Raw genomic sequence first — 21406 nt, 5'->3', positions numbered from 1 at the left:
TGGTGTACTGGCCTTTCTCTTGGTAGCCTCCAGCCTCTGGACACTCCGCCCTTCTCCACATCTCCTGGTAGCCTTCAGCCTCTGGACACTACAGCCTCCTCCACGTCTCCTGGTAGCTCCTCCAGCCTCTGGACACTATGGCCTCCTCCATGTCTCCTGGTGTACCAGCCTGCCTCCTGGTAGCTCCTCCAGCCTCTGGACACTACGGCCTCCTCCACGTCTCCTGGTGTACCGGCCTGCCTCCTGGTAGCTCCTCCAGCCTCTGGACACTACGGCCTCCTCCACGTCTCCTGGTGTCCTGGCCTGTCTCCTGGTAGCCTCCAGCCTCTGGACACTACATCCTCCTCCACGTCTCCTGGTGTCCTGGCCTGTCTCCTGGTAGCCTCCAGCCTCTGGACACTACGGCCTCCTCCACGTCTCCTGGTGTACTGGCCTGTCTCCTGGTAGCCTCCAGCCTCTGGACACTACGGCCTCCTCCATGTCTCCTGGTGTACTGGCCTGTCTCCTGGTAGCCTCCAGCCTCTGTACACTACATCCTCCTCCACGTCTCCTGGTGTACTGGCCTGTCTCCTGGTAGCCTCCAGCCTCTGGACACTACGGCCTCCTCCACGTCTCCTGGTGTACTGGCCTGTCTCCTGGTAGCCTCCAGCCTCTGGACACTACGGCCTCCTCCACATCTCCTGGTGTACTGGCCTGTCTCCTGGTAGCCTCCAGCCTCTGTACACTACGGCCTCCTCCACATCTCCTGGTGTACTGGCCTGTCTCCTGGTAGCCTCCAGCCTCTGGACACTACGGCCTCCTCCACATCTCCTGGTGTACTGGCCTGTCTCCTGGTAGCCTCCAGCCTCTGGACACTACGGCCTCCTCCACATCTCCTGGTGTACTGGCCTGTCTCCTGGTAGCCTCCAGCCTCTGTACACTACGGCCTCCTCCACATCTCCTGGTGTACTGGCCTGTCTCCTGGTAGCCTCCAGCCTCTGGACACTACGGCCTCCTCCACATCTCCTGGTGTACTGGCCTGTCTCCTGGTAGCCTCCAGCCTCTGGACACTACGGCCTCCTCCACATCTCCTGGTGTACTGGCCTGTCTCCTGGTAGCCTCCAGCCTCTGTACACTACACTGACAGACACAGCAAACCTTCTTGCCACAGCTCGCATTGTTGTGCCATCCTGGATGAGTTGCACTACCTGAGCCACCTGTGTGGGTTGTAGAGTCCGTCTCATGCTACCACAAGTGTGAAAGCAACAACAACATTCAGAAGTGACCAAAGCATCAGCCAGAAAGCCTAGGTAGTGAGAAGTGGGAAGCCTAGGACCCTACGTTATTGAGGGGGTCTCGCTTGACTGCAGGTGACGGTGAGTGACAGTCAGTGCTGCTTCCTAAGTGAATAGTCTGATGTCACAGAAGTCTGAGTTACTTGGAGTTATATTGTGTTGCTTACGTGCTTCCTGTGTCTTTCTGGCTCGCTCTCTCTCGCTCTCTCGCTTTCTCTCTCCATACGTATATACATCTCCAGAGCTATAGTAGAGCTATATACAGCCAGAGCTGTGAGATATAGGGATACTACACGCTGGGCCCCTTTGTCTGGCCTGTAGACCATTTGGCCGTTGTAGCTGACAGGTTGGATGCAGCCGTGTCCCCATGGAATTGATTGCCTGTGTTATTCCGTGTCTTTCTCACCTGCCGGAGGACGTCTGTGCTGGATCGCTGTATATCTGGAAATGAGGGATTGTTGCCGATGTTTATAGCAGTGTTCAGGTGATTGACAGCCGGCTTACAGCCCGAATCCCAAACATTTCAAGACCAGCTGTCATTTACTCTGAAGGAGGCGGGGCTGGCCTGAAGGCGGAGCCTACACATTCATAGATCGACATCTCTCACACGGTCACCAAGATTTAACCCCTTCTTGACCCCACAGCCTAAAATGACCCAGTGAAAGGCACTTTCAGTTTTCTATCTACACGGCCGGGGGAGGGGCTGTTGTATTTATCAGGAGCAGGTGGACTGTGTAATGGCGGCTTTCATTCTACTGTGACATGTATGATGGAACCCCCAAATATATGATGTATGATGGAACCCCCAAATATATGATGTATGATGGAACCCCCAAATATATTATGTATGATGGAACCCCAAATATATCATGTATGATGGAACCCCCAAATATATTATGTATGATGGAACCCCCAAATATGTATGATGGAACCCCCAAATATATTATGTATGATGGAACCCCCAAATATTATGTATGATGGAACCCCCAAATATTATGTATGATGGAACCCCCAAATATATTATGTATGATGGAACCCCCAAATATTATGTATGATGGAACCCCAAATATGTATGATGGAACCCCCCCAAATATATTATGTAGGATGGAACCCCCCAAATATTAAGCAGTTTTGCAATATACTCCATTTTATTTTTGCAAGGAAAGACACCTGTCCATCATGTAGGTTGTATATGAACTGAGGGCAATAACTTACGATAATTCTATGATCAGCTCTGCAGTGCTCTGTTTTATGTATAATGTCGCTGTGTGATAGGAGAGCTGACCGTACAATTCGAGCACTCCCAGGATTCTCTGCTACTAAATGTGGATACACAGCAGCTGTATACATGCATACTGAAGGGAGACACCTAGTGGCCATATGTATAATGTTTTTACCTTAGGAAAATAGAGTATATTGCAGAACGGCTTGTGATCACAACCTGTGTGGATTTCTTGTCAGACATTTGGTGCCATTGGCCTCTGTAGCTTTTACGTTCTACGTATCACTTCATTATTTCTCTTTTACAAACAGCGATGGACTGGTGATCCTGGCGGCAGCCTGGCATCCTGGTGATGTTCCCTGTATAAGCTATTACACTCTCATCACGGTAAAGGATGAAGGCTACAACTTCTCCGATGAGATTACGGTGGAGGTCACCCAGCTGAGTCCTCCCTTTCAGGTGAGCCGTCATCTCCGTTCAGCAGGATACAGGGGCCGGATGGACCAGGATTTCCACAACACAATTCACTTTCACTTGGAATTTCTGCTCTGAAGTGTCCTAACAAATTCCACCTTGTGGACGCGGCCTTAGATCTGATGTTAGATTTGCTGTGCTCTGTGTGAGCTCTCTGCTGTGCTCTGTGTGAGGTCTCTGCTGTGCTCTGTGTGAGGTCTCTGCTGCGCTCTGTGTGAGCTCTCTGCTGCGCTCTGTGTGTGAGCTCTCTGCTGCGCTCTGTGTGTGAGCTCTCTGCTGCGCTCTGTGTGTGAGCTCTCTGCTGCGCTCTGTGTGAGCTCTCTGCTGTGCTCTGTGTGAGCTCTCTGCTGCGCTCTGTGTGAGCTCTCTGCTGCGCTCTGTGTGAGCTCTCTGCTGCGCTCTGTGTGAGCTCTCTGCGCTGCGCTCTGTGTGAGCTCTCTGCGCTGCGCTCTGTGTGAGCTCTCTGCGCTGCGCTCTGTGTGTATATAAATATATATGTATATTCTTTCCTGTAGTCTGAGGATAAGCTCGGCGCCCGGCTTGTCATCCCGAGCTTCCCCAGTCCTGCCGCCTGTGTATATACCAGGGATCTGGTGTTCGCCTGCTCCACCGGGACCAGACGGGCGGCCGCCCCACAGGAGAAAATCTCATTTGAAGTTCAAGGTAAGTTACAACATCTATGTGTACTTATATACCTATATACTTCTTCTATACTGACTATATAATTATATACTGACCATATACCTGACTATATACTTCTATACTGACTATATACCTGACTATATAATTATATACTGACCATATACCTGACTATATACTTCTATACTGACTATATACCTGACTATATAATTATATACTGACCATATACCTGACTATATACTTATATACCTGACTATATACTTCTATACTGACTATATACCTGACTATATACTTCTATACTGACTATATACCTGACTATATACTTCTATACTGACCATATACCTGACTATATACTTCTATACTGACTATATACCTGACTATATACTTCTATACTGACCATATACCTGACTATATACTTCTATACTGACTATATACCTGACTATATACTTCTATACTGACCATATACCTGACTATATACTTCTATACTGACTATATACCTGACTATATACTTCTATACTGACTATATAATTATATACTGACCATATACCTGACTATATACTTCTATACTGACTATATACCTGACTATATACTCTATACTGACTATATACCTGACTATATAATTATATACTGACCATATACCTGACTATATACTTCTATACTGACCATATACCTGACTATATACTTATATACCTGACTATATACTCTATACTGACTATATACCTGACTATATAATTATATACTGACCATATACCTGACTATATACTTATATACCTGACTATATACTTCAAGGCTGGGTTCACACTATGTATATTTGAGGCTGTATTTGTGAGGCTGTATAGCAACCAAAACCAGGAGTGGATTAAAAACACAGAAAGGATCTGTTCACATAATGTTGTAATTGAGTGGATGGCCGTCATTTAATGGCAAATATTTGCTGTTATTTTAAAACAACGGCTGTTATATTGAAATGATGGCCGTTATTTACTGTTATATGGCGGCCATCCACTCAATTTCAACATTGTGTGACCAGATCCTTTCTGTGTTTTCAATTCACTCCTGGTTTTGGTTGCTATGAGGACCTGACATGAGGACCAAATACAGCCTCAAATATACATAGTGTGAACCCAGCCCTATACTGACTATATACCTGACTATATACTTTTATACTGACTATATACCTGACTATATACTTCTATACTGACCATATACCTGACTATATAATTATATACTGACCATATACCTGACTATATACTTCTATACTGACCATATACCTGACTATATACTTCTATACTGACTATATACTTCTATACTGACTATATACTTATATACTGACTATATACCTGACTATATACTTCTATACTGACTATATACCTGACTATATACTTCTATACTGACTATATACCTGACTATATAATTATATACTGACCATATACCTGACTATATACTTCTATACTGACCATATACCTGACTATATACTTCTATGCTGACTATATACCTGACTATATAATTATATACTGACCATATACCTGACTATATACCTGACTATATACTTCTATACTGACCATATACCTGACTATATAATTATATACTGACCATATACCTGACTATATACTTCTATACTGACCATATACCTGACTATATACTTCTATACTGACTATATACCTGACTATATAATTATATACTGACCATATACCCAGGGCTCCAGACTAAAAAATTTACCTGGGAGCCATTGGCTCCTAACCTGAAAAATTTAGGCGCCAAATAGAATATTTGGTCGCCAACATTTTAAACCATGTAAAATTAATGTTATGTTAAATGGGACTTACTGTGTGCAGAGGCCACGGCAGCCTCCTCCTCCTCCTCCTCCTCCTCCTCCTCCTCCTTTAGATCCTTTCTTTTCTTAGTTTGAAAATGTTCAACATGGAAACTTGCAACTTGACAACCATATCCAGTCTGACAACCATATCCAGTCTGACTCAGTACTTCAGCCTCACTTGGCTAGCCTTTTAATGAGGCTTACTCTTCTGAACTTGAACTTAAAGGGAACCTGTCGACCCCCGTGCCGGGGTGACAGGCTCCCAATCCCCCTATACTCACCTCATCGCGCCGGGTCCCGCTTCTGAAGATGGTCGGGTCACGGAGATCTCAGCCGCTGCAGCCCGGCGTGCGCTGAGAGATGAGTCCAACGCTCATAGAGAATGACGGGAGAGTCCAGCGCTCCGTCATTCTCTATGAGCATTGGACTCATCTCTCAGTGTGCGCGCCGGGCTGCAGCGGCTGAGATATCCGTGACCCGACCACCTTCAGAAGCGGGACCCGGCGCGATGAGGTGAGTATAGGGGGTTCTAACGGGGGGTTGGGAGCCTGTCACCCCGGCACCGGGGGTGACAGGTTCCCTTTAAAAGCTTGCAACAGTCTATACATACTGAGCTAGACTTAGATAGATATATCTCTCACCTAGTGACTAATGCAAGTGACCCCCTACAGTACAGACACCTGAGGGGCCCTGATAATAATAATTGTGCATATATCTATCTCCCAGTGTCTGCAGCCAGTTTGCCCTACACTTATAGATGGCCCCCTCCCCTTATAGATGACCCCCTCCTTTTATAGATGACCCCCTCCTTTTATAGATGACCCCCTCTACCCCCATTATAGATGACCCCCTCTACCCCCATTATAGATGCCCCCTCTCCCCCGCCATTATAGATGCCCCCTCTCCCCCCCCCCATTATAGATGCCCCCTCTCCCCCCCCCATTATAGATGCCCCCTCTTCTCCCCCCCTTATAGATACCCCCTCCCCTTATAGATGGCCCCCTCTCCTCCCCTTATAGATGGCCCCCTCTCCTCCCCTTATAGATGGCTCCCTCTCCCCCTATGTTGCCCCCTCCCCTTATAGATGGCCCCCTCTCCTCCACCTATAGATGGCCCCCTCTCCCCCCATTATAGATGCCCCCCCCCCCCCTTTCCTCTATGCTAAGCAGTATTTAAAAAAAACAAACACACAAACTCACCTGACAACCCGCTCCCCCGGCGATCCTCTTCTTCTTCTGTCCCCGGCTGATGCGCGGCTGATGCGCGGCTGCCGGGGGTGTCCCGTCCTATCCCCGGCAGCGCGGCGCATCAGTGAACTCTCTGTACGCCGGGGCTGTGACTTCTGACACAGGAAGCGTCTCTGACGTGCGCTTCCTGTGCCGGAAGTCAGGGCCCCAGGCAGCTCACTGATGCGCCGCGCTGCCGGGGATAGGACGGGACACCCCCGGCAGCCGCGCATCAGCCGCGCATCTTAAAGAGACAGCGCGCCGCCGCCGGGGCCAGTCGCAAATGGCGCCCAGATTAATAAATCTGGGCGCCATTTGCAAAATATCAGTCGCATTGGCTACCATTTTGGTCGCCATCTGGAGCCCTGTATACCTGACTATATACTTATATACCTGACTATATACTTCTATACTGACTATATACCTGACTATATACTTCTATACCGACTATATACCTGACTATATACTTCTATACTGACTATATACCTGACTATATAATTATATACTGACTATATACCTGACTATATACTTCTATACTGACTATATACCTGACTATATACTTCTATACCGACTATATAATTATATACTGACTATATACCTGACTATATACCTGACTATATACTTCTATACTGACCATATACCTGACTATATACCTGACTATATACTTCTATACTGACTATATACCTGACTATATACTTATATACTGACTATATACCTGACTATATACTTATATAGTCAGGTATATAGTCAGTATATAATTATATAGTCAGGTATATAGTCAGTATAGAAGTATATAGTCAGGTATAGAAGTATATAGTCAGGTATATGGTCAGTATAGAAGTATATAGTCAGGTATATAGTCAGTATAGAAGTATATAGTCAGGTATATGGTCAGTATATAAGTATATAGTCAGGTATATAGTCAGTATAGAAGTATATAGTCAGGTATATGGTCAGTATAGAAGTATATAGTCAGGTATATAGTCAGTATAGAAGTATATAGTCAGTATAGAAGTATATAGTCATATATAGTCAGTATATAATTATATACTGACTATATACCTGACCATATAATTATATACTGACTATATACTTCTATACTGACTATATACCTGACTATATACTTCTATACTTACCATATACCTGACTATATACTTCTATACTGACCATATACCTGACTATATACTTCTATACTGACCATATACCTGACTATATACTTCTATACTGACCATATACCTGACTATATACTTCTATACTGACTATATACCTGACTATATACTTCTATACTGACCATATACCTGACTATATACTTCTATACTGACCATATACCTGACTATATACTTCTATACTGACTATATACCTGACTATATACTTCTATACTGACTATATACCTGACTATATACTTCTATACTGACCATATACCTGACTATATACTTCTATACTGACTATATACCTGAATGCTCTTCTAAATGACTAATATTTTGGCTCATTCCGTGCTGCTCCCTTGTCAGACACATTATTGGGGGGCTGCTCCCTTGTCAGACACATTATTGGGGGGTTGCTCCCTTGTCAGACACATTATTGGGGGAGGGGGCTGCTCCCTTGTCAGACACATTATTGGGGGGTTGCTCCCTTGTCAGACACATTATTGGGGGGTTGCTCCCTTGTCAGACACATTATTGGGGGGGCTTCTCCCTTGTCAGACACATTATTGGGGGGGCTGCTCCCTTGTCAGACACATTATTGGGGGGGGGCTGCTCCCTTGTCAGACACATTATTGGGGGCTTCTCCCTTGTCAGACACATTATTGGGGGGCTGCTCCCTTGTCAGACACATTATTGGGGGGGGGCTGCTCCCTTGTCAGACACATTGGGGGGCTGCTCCCTTGTCAGACACATTATTGGGGGGCTGCTCCCTTGTCAGACACATTATTAAGGGGGGGCTGCTCCCTTGTCAGACACATTATTAAGGGGGGGCTGCTCCCTTGTCAGACACATTATTGGGGGGCTGCTCCCTTGTCAGACACATTGGGGGGCTGCTCCCTTGTCAGACACATTGGGGGGCTGCTCCCTTGTTAGACACATTGGGGGGCTGCTCCCTTGTTAGACACATTGGGGGGCTGCTCCCTTGTTAGACACATTGGGGGGCTGCTCCCTTGTCAGACACATTATTGGGGGGCTGCTCCCTTGTCAGACACATTATTGGGGGGCTGCTCCCTTGTCAGACACATTATTGGGGGGCTGCTCCCTTGTCAGACACATTATTGGGGGGCTGCTCCCTTGTCAGACACATTATTGGGGGGCTGCTCCCTTGTCAGACACATTATTGGGGGGGGGGCTTCTCCTTTGTCAGACACATTATTGGGGGGCTGCTCCCTTGTCAGACACATTATTGGGGGGCTGCTCCCTTGTCACACATGATTGGGGGGCTGCTCCCTTGTCAGACACATTATTGGGGGGGGGGGGGCTGCTCCCTTGTCAGACACATTATTGGGGGGGGCTGCTCCCTTGTCAGACACATTATTGGGGGGGGGGCTGCTCCCTTGTCAGACACATTATTGGGGGGGCTGCTCCCTTGTCAGACACATTATTGGGGGGGGCTGCTCCCTTGTCAGACACATTATTGGGGGGCTGCTCCCTTGTCACACATGATTGGGGGGCTGCTCCCTTGTCAGACACATTATTGGGGGGCTGCTCCCTTGTCAGACACATTATTGGGGGGAGCTGCTCCCTTGTCAGACACATTATTGGGGGAGGGGGCTGCTCCCTTGTCAGACACATTATTGGGGGGCTGCTCCCTTGTCAGACACATTATTGGGGGGCTGCTCCCTTGTCAGACACATTATTGGGGGGCTGCTCCCTTGTCAGACACATTATTGGGGGGAGCTGCTCCCTTGTCAGACACATTATTGGGGGGGGGGCTGCTCCCTTGTCAGACACATTATTGGGGGGGGGCTGCTCCCTTGTCAAGACACATTATTGGGGGGCTGCTCCCTTGGCAGACACATTATTGGGGGGGGGCTGCTCCCTTGTCAGACACTTTATTGGGGGGGGGCTGCTCCCTTGTCAGACACATTATTGGGGGGGGGCTGCTCCCTTGTCAGACACATTATTGGGGGGGGGCTGCTCCCTTGTCAGACACATTATTGGGGGGGCTGCTCCCTTGTCAGACACATTATTGGGGGGGGGCTGCTCCCTTGTCAAACACATTATTGGGGGGCTGCTCCCTTGTCACACATGATTGGGGGGGGGGGGCTGCTCCCTTGTCGGACACAAAGCGATTATCGTCTGTAATGGGTGATGATTGACCAAATACACCTGATAATTGCTTCATGTAATAGGGCCTTAAGATCAGCCCATGGGGGCGTAACTCACATGGGCGTGTACAGCCGCTGGCCAATCAGCATTCACCCTGGCTGGGCCGGCCTCTGCAGACGGACACCTGACATCACTGCCCGCATTTGGTCTGACTGTCCGCAGTGACGGAGACCCTAGCGTTGGGTGGTTACTTATGGTTGGGGGAGGGAGAGTGTGTCCGTTCTTTAGTTGGACGTTCAGCGGTTTAGTTCATTCCCGGTTTCCCAACATGTTGCTCTTCTGCTGAAGTGGAGAAGATCTCTGTGACTTGCTGCAGGGCGGCTGCCTCTTCTCTGGAACGCCTCCGACCTGAATATCGCGTAGTAAGTGCAGGAAGAAAGAAACCACAGCTGACCTTAAAGTGTACCAGGCGCCTGACATGTGGGTGGGGGTCCCGGTGCTGAGACCTCCGCTGCACCCCCCTTCTCTGGTATAAAGCACTTATACCAGCAGTCCACAGAATTATAATGGAAGTCTATAGAGCATCCGGCAGTCACGTATCCCAGAGGTCTCACAGTCTCCCATTATAGCTTAGACTGCTAGTAATAGCTGGTGACAGTGGAGAGGGGGCAGAGTGAGCGTTATTGCCCCTTCATTCTAGTGATCGCCAGGGGTCTCAGCACCCAGACCCCCACCCATACAAACAGAAGGTTGTTATAAAAATAGTTAGACTTTAGGGCTCTGTTCTCAGACACTATATATGCTGCAGATTTTCTGCTGTATTAAGCTCTTTATGTTGTCTCTGTACCCTAAGGGGGAGTTCACACTAAGCAAAAAATGCTTTATATCCTTTAAAATCCGCTCTGAATCCTATGGCTGTCCTTGGGGATTTTGAGTTTTCAGTGCTACTAGCCAGTAACCTGCCTTTATTTTTACTACTACCAGCCAGTAACCTGCCTTCATTTTTACTACTACCAGCCAGTAATCTGCCTTTATTTTACTACTACCAGCCAGTAACCTGCCTTCATTTTTACTACTACCAGCCAGTAACCTGCCTTCATTTTTACTACTACCAGCCAGTAACCTGCCTTCATTTTTACTACTACCAGCCAGTAACCTGCCTTTATTTTGTTGCCTTTCTTCCATAGCGTCTCACACGGCTCCTTTGTATTTTTTCTGTAATTGTCTGTCGTCTTACAGGAGATCACATTATTGGCGCTGGCTCCTGCACAGACCTGCCGGTCTTTTTTACAAGAAACAGCGGCCTTCTAGCTGTTGTTCCTCGTGAGAGTGTCTCTGTGCTGCCGGAAGAAGTTGAAGATTCTCTGTCCTCTTCATTAGCCGCAAGTAGTAATCAGGTACAGTGCCTTGCTGCTATAACTCTCCTGTGATTGTTTATTATGTGACAAAAGGTCCCTCCACACTGATGGCTGGGGGCGCTAAAATAGAGCAGCTGGGCTGCACAAATGCTCCTGGTATCATTTGTGCAGCCATGGAAACGGAGTACAGAAGTGTATATAGCATATTGTGTACATATAGGATATACATATATCTGTGCTGTCAGTTTCCAGATCACACAGCAGTACATACTTACCCACTGCATTGCTGCTGTGATTTATCATCCTGTTCCTGGCTCTCCCATCCAGTCTCTGTGTCTTCAGGCCCCAACTGACAATCATTCTGGATGAAGCAGCAGTCTGAAGTTACAGCTGCTGGACAGGAGAGCCGGAGGAACAGGATACCGGATTACAGGAGCAACACACTAGGTAAGTATATACTGCTGTGTCATCTGGAAACTGACAGCACATACATGTACATCCTATATGTACAGTATATCCTATATGCATGTTTATGTACAGTATACCCCATGTACACATCTGTGTTTTGGTTTGCCTTTGTATATATATATATATATATATATATATATATATATATATATATATATAGAAATACATTTTAAAGCCTCCTCAAAAGATGTGATCAGGCTTTTTCCCGCTCCTTTCCTGAATGCTGTTACTTTTATATAGACTGATGATAATCTGTCTGTGTAAAAGGCCATTAATGCCCAGATACTGAATAGTTTTTTTATAGTCTAATTGTTTAATGATTGTCCAGTCTCTTGAAGGTAGATATATGAGCAATACTTATACAGTAAGTATAGTATAGTAAACTGGACCTGTATACAGTAAGTATAGCTTTTATATAGCATTTCTCCAGTAAACTGGACCTGTATACAGTAAGTATAGCTTTTATATAGCATTTCTCCAGTAAACTGGACCTGTAGACAGTAAGTATAGCTTTTATATAGCATTTCTTTAGTAAACTGGACCTGGATACAGAAAGTATAGCTGTTATATAGCTTCCTTCAGGAGACTGGACCTGCATACAGTAAGTATAGCTGTTATATAGCTGCCTTCAGGAGACTGGACCTGCATACAGTAAGTATAGCTGTTATATAGCAGCCTTCAGGAGACTGGACCTGGATACAGTAAGTATAGCTGTTATATAGCTGCCTTCAGGAGACTGGACCTGGATACAGTAAGTATAGCTGTTATATAGCAGCCTTCAGGAGACTGGACCTGGATACAGTAAGTATAGCTATTATATAGCTGCCTTCAGGAGACTGGACCTGGATACAGTAAGTATAGCTTTCATATAGCTGCCTTCAGGAGACTGGACCTGGATACAGTAAGTATAGCTGTTATATAGCAGCCTTCAGTAGACTGGACCTGGATACAGTAAGTATAGCTGTTATATAGCAACCTTCAGGAGACCGGACCTGGATACAGTAAGTATAGCTGTTATATAGCTGCCTTCAGGAGACTGGACCTGGATACAGTAAGTATAGCTGTTATATAGCTGCCTTCAGGAGACTGGGCCTGGATACAGTAAGTATAGCTGTTATATAGCTGCCTTCAGGAGACTGGACCTGGATACAGTAAGTATAGCTGGTATATAGCAGGAGACTGGACCTGGATACAGTAAGTATATAGCTGTTATATAGCAGCCTTCAGGAGACTGGACCTGGATACAGTAAGTATAGCTGTTATATAGCAGGAGACTGGACCTGGATACAGTAAGTATAGCTGGTATATAGCTGCCTTCAGGAGACTGGACCTGGATACAGTAAGTATAGCTGTTATATAGCAGGAGACTGGACCTGGATACAGTAAGTATAGCTGGTATATAGCTGCCTTCAGGAGACTGGACCTGGATACAGTAAGTATAGCTGTTATATAGCAGGAGACTGGACCTGGATACAGTAAGTATAGCTGGTATATAGCAGCCTTCAGGAGACTGGACCTGGATACAGTAAGTATAGCTGTTATATAGCTGCCTTCAGGAGACTGGACCTGGATACAGTAAGTATAGCTGTTATATAGCAGCCTTCAGGAGACTGGACCTGGATACAGTAAGTATAGCTTTCATATAGCTGCCTTCAGGAGACTGGACCTGGATACAGTAAGTATAGCTGTTATATAGCAGCCTTCAGTAGACTGGACCTGGATACAGTAAGTATAGCTGTTATATAGCAACCTTCAGGAGACCGGACCTGGATACAGTAAGTATAGCTGTTATATAGCTGCCTTCAGGAGACTGGACCTGGATACAGTAAGTATAGCTGTTATATAGCTGCCTTCAGGAGACTGGGCCTGGATACAGTAAGTATAGCTGTTATATAGCTGCCTTCAGGAGACTGGACCTGGATACAGTAAGTATAGCTGGTATATAGCAGGAGACTGGACCTGGATACAGTAAGTATATAGCTGTTATATAGCAGCCTTCAGGAGACTGGACCTGGATACAGTAAGTATAGCTGTTATATAGCAGGAGACTGGACCTGGATACAGTAAGTATAGCTGGTATATAGCTGCCTTCAGGAGACTGGACCTGGATACAGTAAGTATAGCTGGTATATAGCTGCCTTCAGGAGAATGGACCTGGATACAGTAAGTATAGCTGGTATATAGCAGCCTTCAGGAGACTGGACCTGGATACAGTAAGTATATAGCTGTTATATAGCTGCCTTCAGGAGACTGGACCTGGATACAGTAAGTATAGCTGTTATATAGCAGGAGACTGGACCTGGATACAGTAAGTATAGCTGGTATATAGCTGCCTTCAGGAGACTGGACCTGGATACAGTAAGTATGGCTTTGTTTCATAGCGTGAGAACTAATCTAAACTAAAATAATGAATGTAAATGGCAGACTTGCTTTATATCATGTCCCCTGCTGATTTACAGTTTGAAAGCTATAATAATAGGTTCCCTTTAGAGCCTGTAAGGTTATGTTCTTACATAGCGTTTAATTAGCCTTATCTTGCTATGAATTGGGCTTTTTTCTTTGTGACTAATATAGCATTTTACTGCATTTGTGTATTCTGTGGCTAATAGACGCCAGTAAAATGCTATGTGTGAACACAGCCTAATAGGGGCAGCAATCAGCTGATGAATGAGCAAGTGATATTTGACAGCTGACCGGATTTTTAGAATAACTCTTTAATCCTCCACTTCTGGTGATTGGTAAGCAGGCATGGGGGCGGAGCTCCAGAGGTCCTTATGGTCACACTGCCTTCGCTCTCTTCCCAGCCTCTCATGCTTGATTGGCACAGAGTGCCGAGTTTAAAGAGGAACTCTGATTAAGAAAAATTAAACCCTGCTCAGTCCCCGCCTATAATCCAAGCTTGTGTGTAGTAGTTTTTTGTTAGATGAATTGGTCGGTTCGTCTGCCGCTCATCCTTTCCCCCTGAAGATGCTGAAAATCCTCACTGTCTGCCTCACTCTGTCCTCCCCCTCCCTTCTGAGACAGAGGTCACATGATCTGTCACTTTTGTTGCTAGACAAGCTGTTACACCTCATTTGCAATTCCGCCCACCAGTGACACCAATCAGTAATCACCTGGCCAAGAGCTAAGAAATGGCCGCTCCTGAGCAGTGTAGGGGAAAGGAGACATTGTTTTATCTCCCTCATCTATCTATATGACTAGAAAGCTAGATATTGTTTTCAGGTACACTGTATGCTGGGAGATGTATTTTCCTGGTCCGGTGCCATGATGTAAAACTGGGTTGATTTGTAACCTGGGTTTGAAGTTTGAATCTGGGGCCAGGAGCAGCATAGACAAGAGGGAATGGTGTCCAACAATCGGTCAGTGCACCTATAGGCTGCTTGTGTATTTCATTATTTTTTATGGGATTGCTGGATTTTCCATATCTCAGGGTGCCAATCAAGTGTGAGTGTCAAGAGGGCGGTGACTAAATGCTTCTTCGGCTCCGCCCCTATGACTACCACCAGCAGCGCGGTGTAAAAGAGCCACTCTGTGCACTACTGGGCCACTACAGACACTGCTGGAGAGCTATGAGCTACTAGGGAGGTAACTTTCTGATCACCCCCTTTAAGGGTAAATTCACACGGGCGGATCCGCCGGGAGTCGCACGCACGAAATCCGCATCTAATCTGCAATACACGTATTAATAAGAATAAGAATAATACATGTATTGCGGATTTCGTACGTGAGACTCACGGCCGATTCGCCCGTGTGAATTTAACCTAAGTGTAGATGTCTCAAACTCTACAGTTTTAGATCTTTTTTTTTTTTTTTTTTTTTTTTACTTTTGAATGATTTCATGTCGCATAATTCATCCCATCATCTTCTTGTTCTTTTCTGTCTTATTTTAGGCTCCATCTATAGAGACATCTACAAGAGGAGAGACTATACCACATGATGATAAGACGAAACTTCTGAAGGCTGCGTTTCTACAATATTGTAGGTAAGAAGTAAATAGATATAAAGAGAGAGAGAGCTAGAGAGGGATATATATATATATATATATATATATATATATATATATATATATATATATATATTATAGAGAGAGAGAATAGAGCCATGGGGGTGGTCATAGGAATCCCTCTCTATCCTGATCCCTACAGGTATATTCTATATTATATATGCTGGGGATCCCCCTGTATCCTGATCCCTACAGGTATATACTATATTATATATGCTGGGGATCCCCCTGTATCCTGATCGCTACAGGTATATACTATATTATATATGATGGGAATCCCCCTGTATCCTGATCCCTACAGGTATATTCTATATTATATATGCTGGGGATCCCCCTGTATCCTGATCCCTACAGGTATATACTATATTATATATGCTGGGGGTCCCCCTGTATCCTGATCCCTACAGGTATATACTGTATTATATATGCTGGTGGTCCCCCTGTATCCTGATCCCTACAGGTATATACTATATTATATATGCTGGGGGTCCCCCTGTATCCTGATCCCTACAGGTATATACTATATTATATATGATGGGAATCCCCCTGTATCCTGATCCCTACAGGTATATTCTATATTATATATGCTGGGGTTACCCCTCTATCCTGATCCCTACAGGTATATACTATATTATATATGATGGGGTTACCCCTCTATCCTTATCCCTACAGGTATATACTATATTATACATGATGGGGTTACCCCTCTATCCTGATCCCTACAGGTATATACTATATTATATATGATGGGGTTCCCCCTGTATCCTGATCCCTACAGGTATATACTATATTATATATGATGGGAATCCCCCTGTATCCTGATCCCTACAGGTATATACTATATTATATATGATGGGGTTACCCCTGTATCCTGATCCCTACAGGTATATACTATATTATACATGATGGGGTTACCCCTCTATCCTGATCCCTACAGGTATATACTATATTATATATGATGGGGTTACCCCTGTATCCTGATCCCTACAGGTATATACTATATTATATATGATGGGGTTACCCCCTGTATCCTGATCCCTACAGGTATATACTATATTATATATGATGGGGTTACCCCTCTATCCTGATCCCTACAGGTATATACTATATTATATATGATGGGGATCCCCCTGTATCCTGATCCCTACAGGTATATACTATATTATATATGATGGGGTTACCCCTGTATCCTGATCCCTACAGGTATATACTATATTATATATGATGGGAATCCCCCTGTATCCTGATCCCTACAGGTATATACTATATTATATATGATGGGAATCCCCCTGTATCCTGATCCCTACAGGTATATACTATATTATATATGATGGGGTTCCCCCTGTATCCTGATCCCTACAGGTATATACTATATTATATATGCTGGGGATCCCCCTGTATCCTGATCCCTACATGTATATACTATATTATATATGATGAGGTTACCCCTGTATCCTGATCCCTACAGGTATATAATATATTATATATGCTGGGGATCCCCCTGTATCCTGATCCCTACAGGTATATACTATATCATATATGATGGGGTTACCCCTCTATCCTGATCCCTACAGGTATATACTATATTATATATGATGGGGTTACCCCTCTATCCTTATCCCTACAGGTATATACTATATTATATATGATGGGGTTCCCCCTGTATCCTGATCCCTACAGGTATATACTATATTATATATGATGGGAATCCCCCTGTATCCTGATCCCTACAGGTATATACTATATTATATATGATGGGGTTACCCCTCTATCCTGATCCCTACAGGTATATACTATATTATATATGATGGGGTTACCCCTGTATCCTGATCCCTACAGGTATATACTATGTTATATATGATGGGGTTACCCCTGTATCCTGATCCCTACAGGTATATACTATATTATATATGATGGGGTTACCCCTGTATCCTGATCCCTACAGGTATATACTATATTATATATGATGGGGTTACCCCTCTATCCTGATCCCTACAGGTATATACTATATTATATATGATGGGGTTACCCCTGTATCCTGATCCCTACAGGTATATACTATGTTATATATGATGGGGTTACCCCTGTATCCTGATCCCTACAGGTATATACTATATTATATATGATGGGGATCCCCCTATATCCTGATCCCTACAGGTATATACTATATTATATATGATGGGGTTACCCCTCTATCCTGATCCCTACAGGTATATACTATATTATATATGATGGGGTTACCCCTGTATCCTGATCCCTACAGGTATATACTATGTTATATATGATGGGGTTACCCCTGTATCCTGATCCCTACAGGTATATACTATATTATATATGATGGGGTTACCCCTGTATCCTGATCCCTACAGGTATATACTATATTATATATGATGGGGTTACCCCTCTATCCTGATCCCTACAGGTATATACTATATTATATATGATGGGGATCCCCCTGTATCCTGATCCCTACAGGTATATACTATATTATATATGATGGGGTTACCCCTGTATCCTGATCCCTACAGGTATATACTATATTATATATGATGGGAATCCCCCTGTATCCTGATCCCTACAGGTATATACTATATTATATATGATGGGAATCCCCCTGTATCCTGATCCCTACAGGTATATACTATATTATATATGATGGGGTTCCCCCTGTATCCTGATCCCTACAGGTATATACTATATTATATATGATGGGGTTACCCCTCTATCCTGACCCCTACAGGTATATACTATATTATATATTATAAAGATGAGTTCCTAAGTCCGTAAAGCACCCTGGGCTGTATCTCCCCCCTGCCCCGCCCCCTCTTGTGGTTTGATTGACAGGCTTCAGCTTCCAGCCCTATCTGATTCTCCTGCATACACTGTGTAGTGTGTTGGTGCCGCTGCCGACAGCAGGATGGGGATACCTTAAACAAAGTTCACCTCTCCTTGGAGCATCTCTCCATGTTAATACAAGACCAGGAGATGGCTTGCGTCCCCCCTTCTTCCTGATCGCTGCCAGCACATCCCCTTCTGGTTGTCCATATACACAGGTAGAAGAGGTCAGCCGTGAGATCCATGGCCTATAATGGAGGGAATGAGTTGGGTTTGGTAGCTGGCTGTACCTTGTGATGGCTCTCTCACGCCTAGTACAGTCTCTCACCTTTGACCTCCGCTACTGTTGCCTTTCTCTGCCAGCACATATGACCTCCATCCTTGGAATTAAAAGACTTTGAAGTGTCACTGTTGTTTAATTATTTTTTTTTGCAAAAATCAATATTCCAGGCGATTTGGGGTTTATTAGGCAAAATTGCCATTATCTGCATGTAAAAAGCCTTTTCCCAGGCGCCCCCCCCCCCTCCTTTCTGTCATCCACTGCTCAGAATCAGGAAATCTCGACTTTTACATCAGTCGGATCCTGTCTGCTCTATGGAGAGGCGAGGAGGGAGATTAGTCTGCAGCAGAGAACTAAGGATTACACAGCAAGGAGCCGCTGAAAGCCCCTATTCAGAGGTCAGAGCCTGGTGATGTAGCTGTAAATTAACTCTTTGTTGTCCTGTTTTGGTGCCTCATCTCCCTCCACCCCTCCCCTCTCCATAGAGAACCATGAAGAAAGGGGGAGAGCTGCAAACTGCTTTTTCATGATAAAAATGCAATTTTCAGCTAATAAGCCCAATCACAACATTCCCTAAAATCGCCTGTACTATTAATTTCTGCAAAAAAAAAAAAAAATGTAACGGCATTGAAACTTTAAGGTTCAGCTGTAAAAATCTTTTTGTTTTGCAGGAAGGACGTTGTTGGCGCCCAGTGCATGGTGGACAGCCTGTTCTCTACTGAAATGGATTTGGAAGCTGATAATGAACTGGACCAGGCAGTAACCCAAATAAGCACGGATCTGGTGGATGACTACCCAGCTTCTGACCCAAGATGGGCTGAATCTGTGCCCGATGGTAAGAAAAACAGGATCGCCAAATTACATTCCTTAAAGGGGAGTCACATGAAGAAAACTTCCTACATTCCCTTCTGTATCATATTACCCCCCGCTCCTGTACACGGACCTGTGGGGAGGGGGGGGGGGTGGCTGCAGGAAGGAGCCTCGTCTACATTGTCTGTAATAGGAGACAAATAGAGCTTCTCCAGGGGTCGGACTTTTATAATATGTTGCTGCTGCATATAAAACAATAAGCCTGTTATCTTTACCTGTCCGCACTGCTCGGTCTCTCCCGCTGACTGCAGACTGCAGAGCCTTCACTTCCTGGATGAAAGTCTTAGGAGCAACGGCCGCTCAACCAATCTGTCGCTGAGACCGTACAGCCCCAAGGCCAGTGATTGGCTGAGCAGCCTGTCACTCCCATCAGTCACTGAGACTGTACAGCCCCGCGGCCAGTGATTGGCTGAGCAGGCTGTCACTCCCATCAGTCACTGAGACCGTACAGCCCCGCGGCCAGTGATTGGCTGAGCAGGCTGTCACTCCCATCAGTCACTGAGACTGTACAGCCCCGCGGCCAGTGATTGGCTGAGCAGGCTGTCACGTCCATCAGTCACTGAGACGGTATAGCCCTGTGGCCAGTGATTGGCTGAGCAGGCTGTCACTCCCATCAGTCACTGAGACCGTACAGCCCCGCGGCCAGTGATTGGCTGAGCAGGCTGTCACGTCCATCAGTCACTGAGACGGTATAGCCCTGTGGCCAGTGATTGGCTGAGCAGGCTGTCACTCCCATCAGTCACTGAGACCGTACAGCCCCGTGGCCAGTGATTGGCTGAGCAGGCTGTCACGTCCATCAGTCACTGAGACTGTATAGCCCTGCGGCCAGTGATTGGCTGAGCAGGCTGTCACTCCCATCAGTCACTGAGACTGTACAGCCCCGCGGCCAGTGATTGGCTGAGCAGGCTGTCACGTCCATCAGTCACTGAGACGGTATAGCCCTGTGGCCAGTGATTGGCTGAGCAGGCTGTCACTCCCATCAGTCACTGAGACCGTACAGCCCCGCGGCCAGTGATTGGCTGAGCAGGCTGTCACGTCCATCAGTCACTGAGACGGTATAGCCCTGTGGCCAGTGATTGGCTGAGCAGGCTGTCACTCCCATCAGTCACTGAGACCGTACAGCCCCGCGGCCAGTGATTGGCTGAGCAGGCTGTCACGTCCATCAGTCACTGAGACGGTATAGCCCTGTGGCCAGTGATTGGCTGAGCAGGCTGTCACTCCCATCAGTCACTGAGACCGTACAGCCCCGTGGCCAGTGATTGGCTGAGCAGGCTGTCACGTCCATCAGTCACTGAGACGGTATAGCCCTGTGGCCAGTGATTGGCTGAGCAGGCTGTCACTCCCATCAGTCACTGAGACTGTACAGCCCCGCGGCCAGTGATTGGTTGAGCAGGCTGTCACGTCCATCAGTCACTGAGACGGTATAGCCCTGTGGCCAGTGATTGGCTGAGTGGGCTGTCACTCCCATCAGTCACTGAGACTGTACAGCCCCGCGGCCAGTGATTGGCTGAGTGGGCTGTCACTCCCATCAGTCACTGAGACCGTACAGCCCCGCGGCCAGTGATTGGCTGAGCAGGCTGTCACTCCCATCAGTCACTGAGACCGTACAGCCCCGCGGCCAGTGATTGGCTGAGCAGGCTGTCACTCCCATCAGTCACTGAGACTGTACAGCCCCGTGGCCAGT

General features: G+C 45.9%; 1 protein-coding gene across 1 annotated transcript in view; it reads left to right on the top strand.

Moving 5' to 3' along the window:
- The window catches only part of NUP133 (nucleoporin 133), a 112576-nt gene that overhangs the window by 46432 nt on the left and 44738 nt on the right, over positions 1 to 21406 (top strand). The window contains exons 9-13 of the mRNA XM_069954709.1: positions 2808 to 2955; positions 3486 to 3633; positions 11148 to 11305; positions 15625 to 15716; positions 19524 to 19687. Coding sequence (XP_069810810.1) covers positions 2808 to 2955; positions 3486 to 3633; positions 11148 to 11305; positions 15625 to 15716; positions 19524 to 19687 — 710 coding nt within the window. The remainder of the gene's footprint in view (positions 1 to 2807; positions 2956 to 3485; positions 3634 to 11147; positions 11306 to 15624; positions 15717 to 19523; positions 19688 to 21406) is intronic.

Source organism: Dendropsophus ebraccatus, chromosome 15, assembly GCF_027789765.1.
Source record: "Dendropsophus ebraccatus isolate aDenEbr1 chromosome 15, aDenEbr1.pat, whole genome shotgun sequence".
Taxonomy (NCBI): Eukaryota; Metazoa; Chordata; class Amphibia; order Anura; family Hylidae; genus Dendropsophus; species Dendropsophus ebraccatus.
This window is presented reverse-complemented; position numbering and strand designations above follow the sequence as displayed.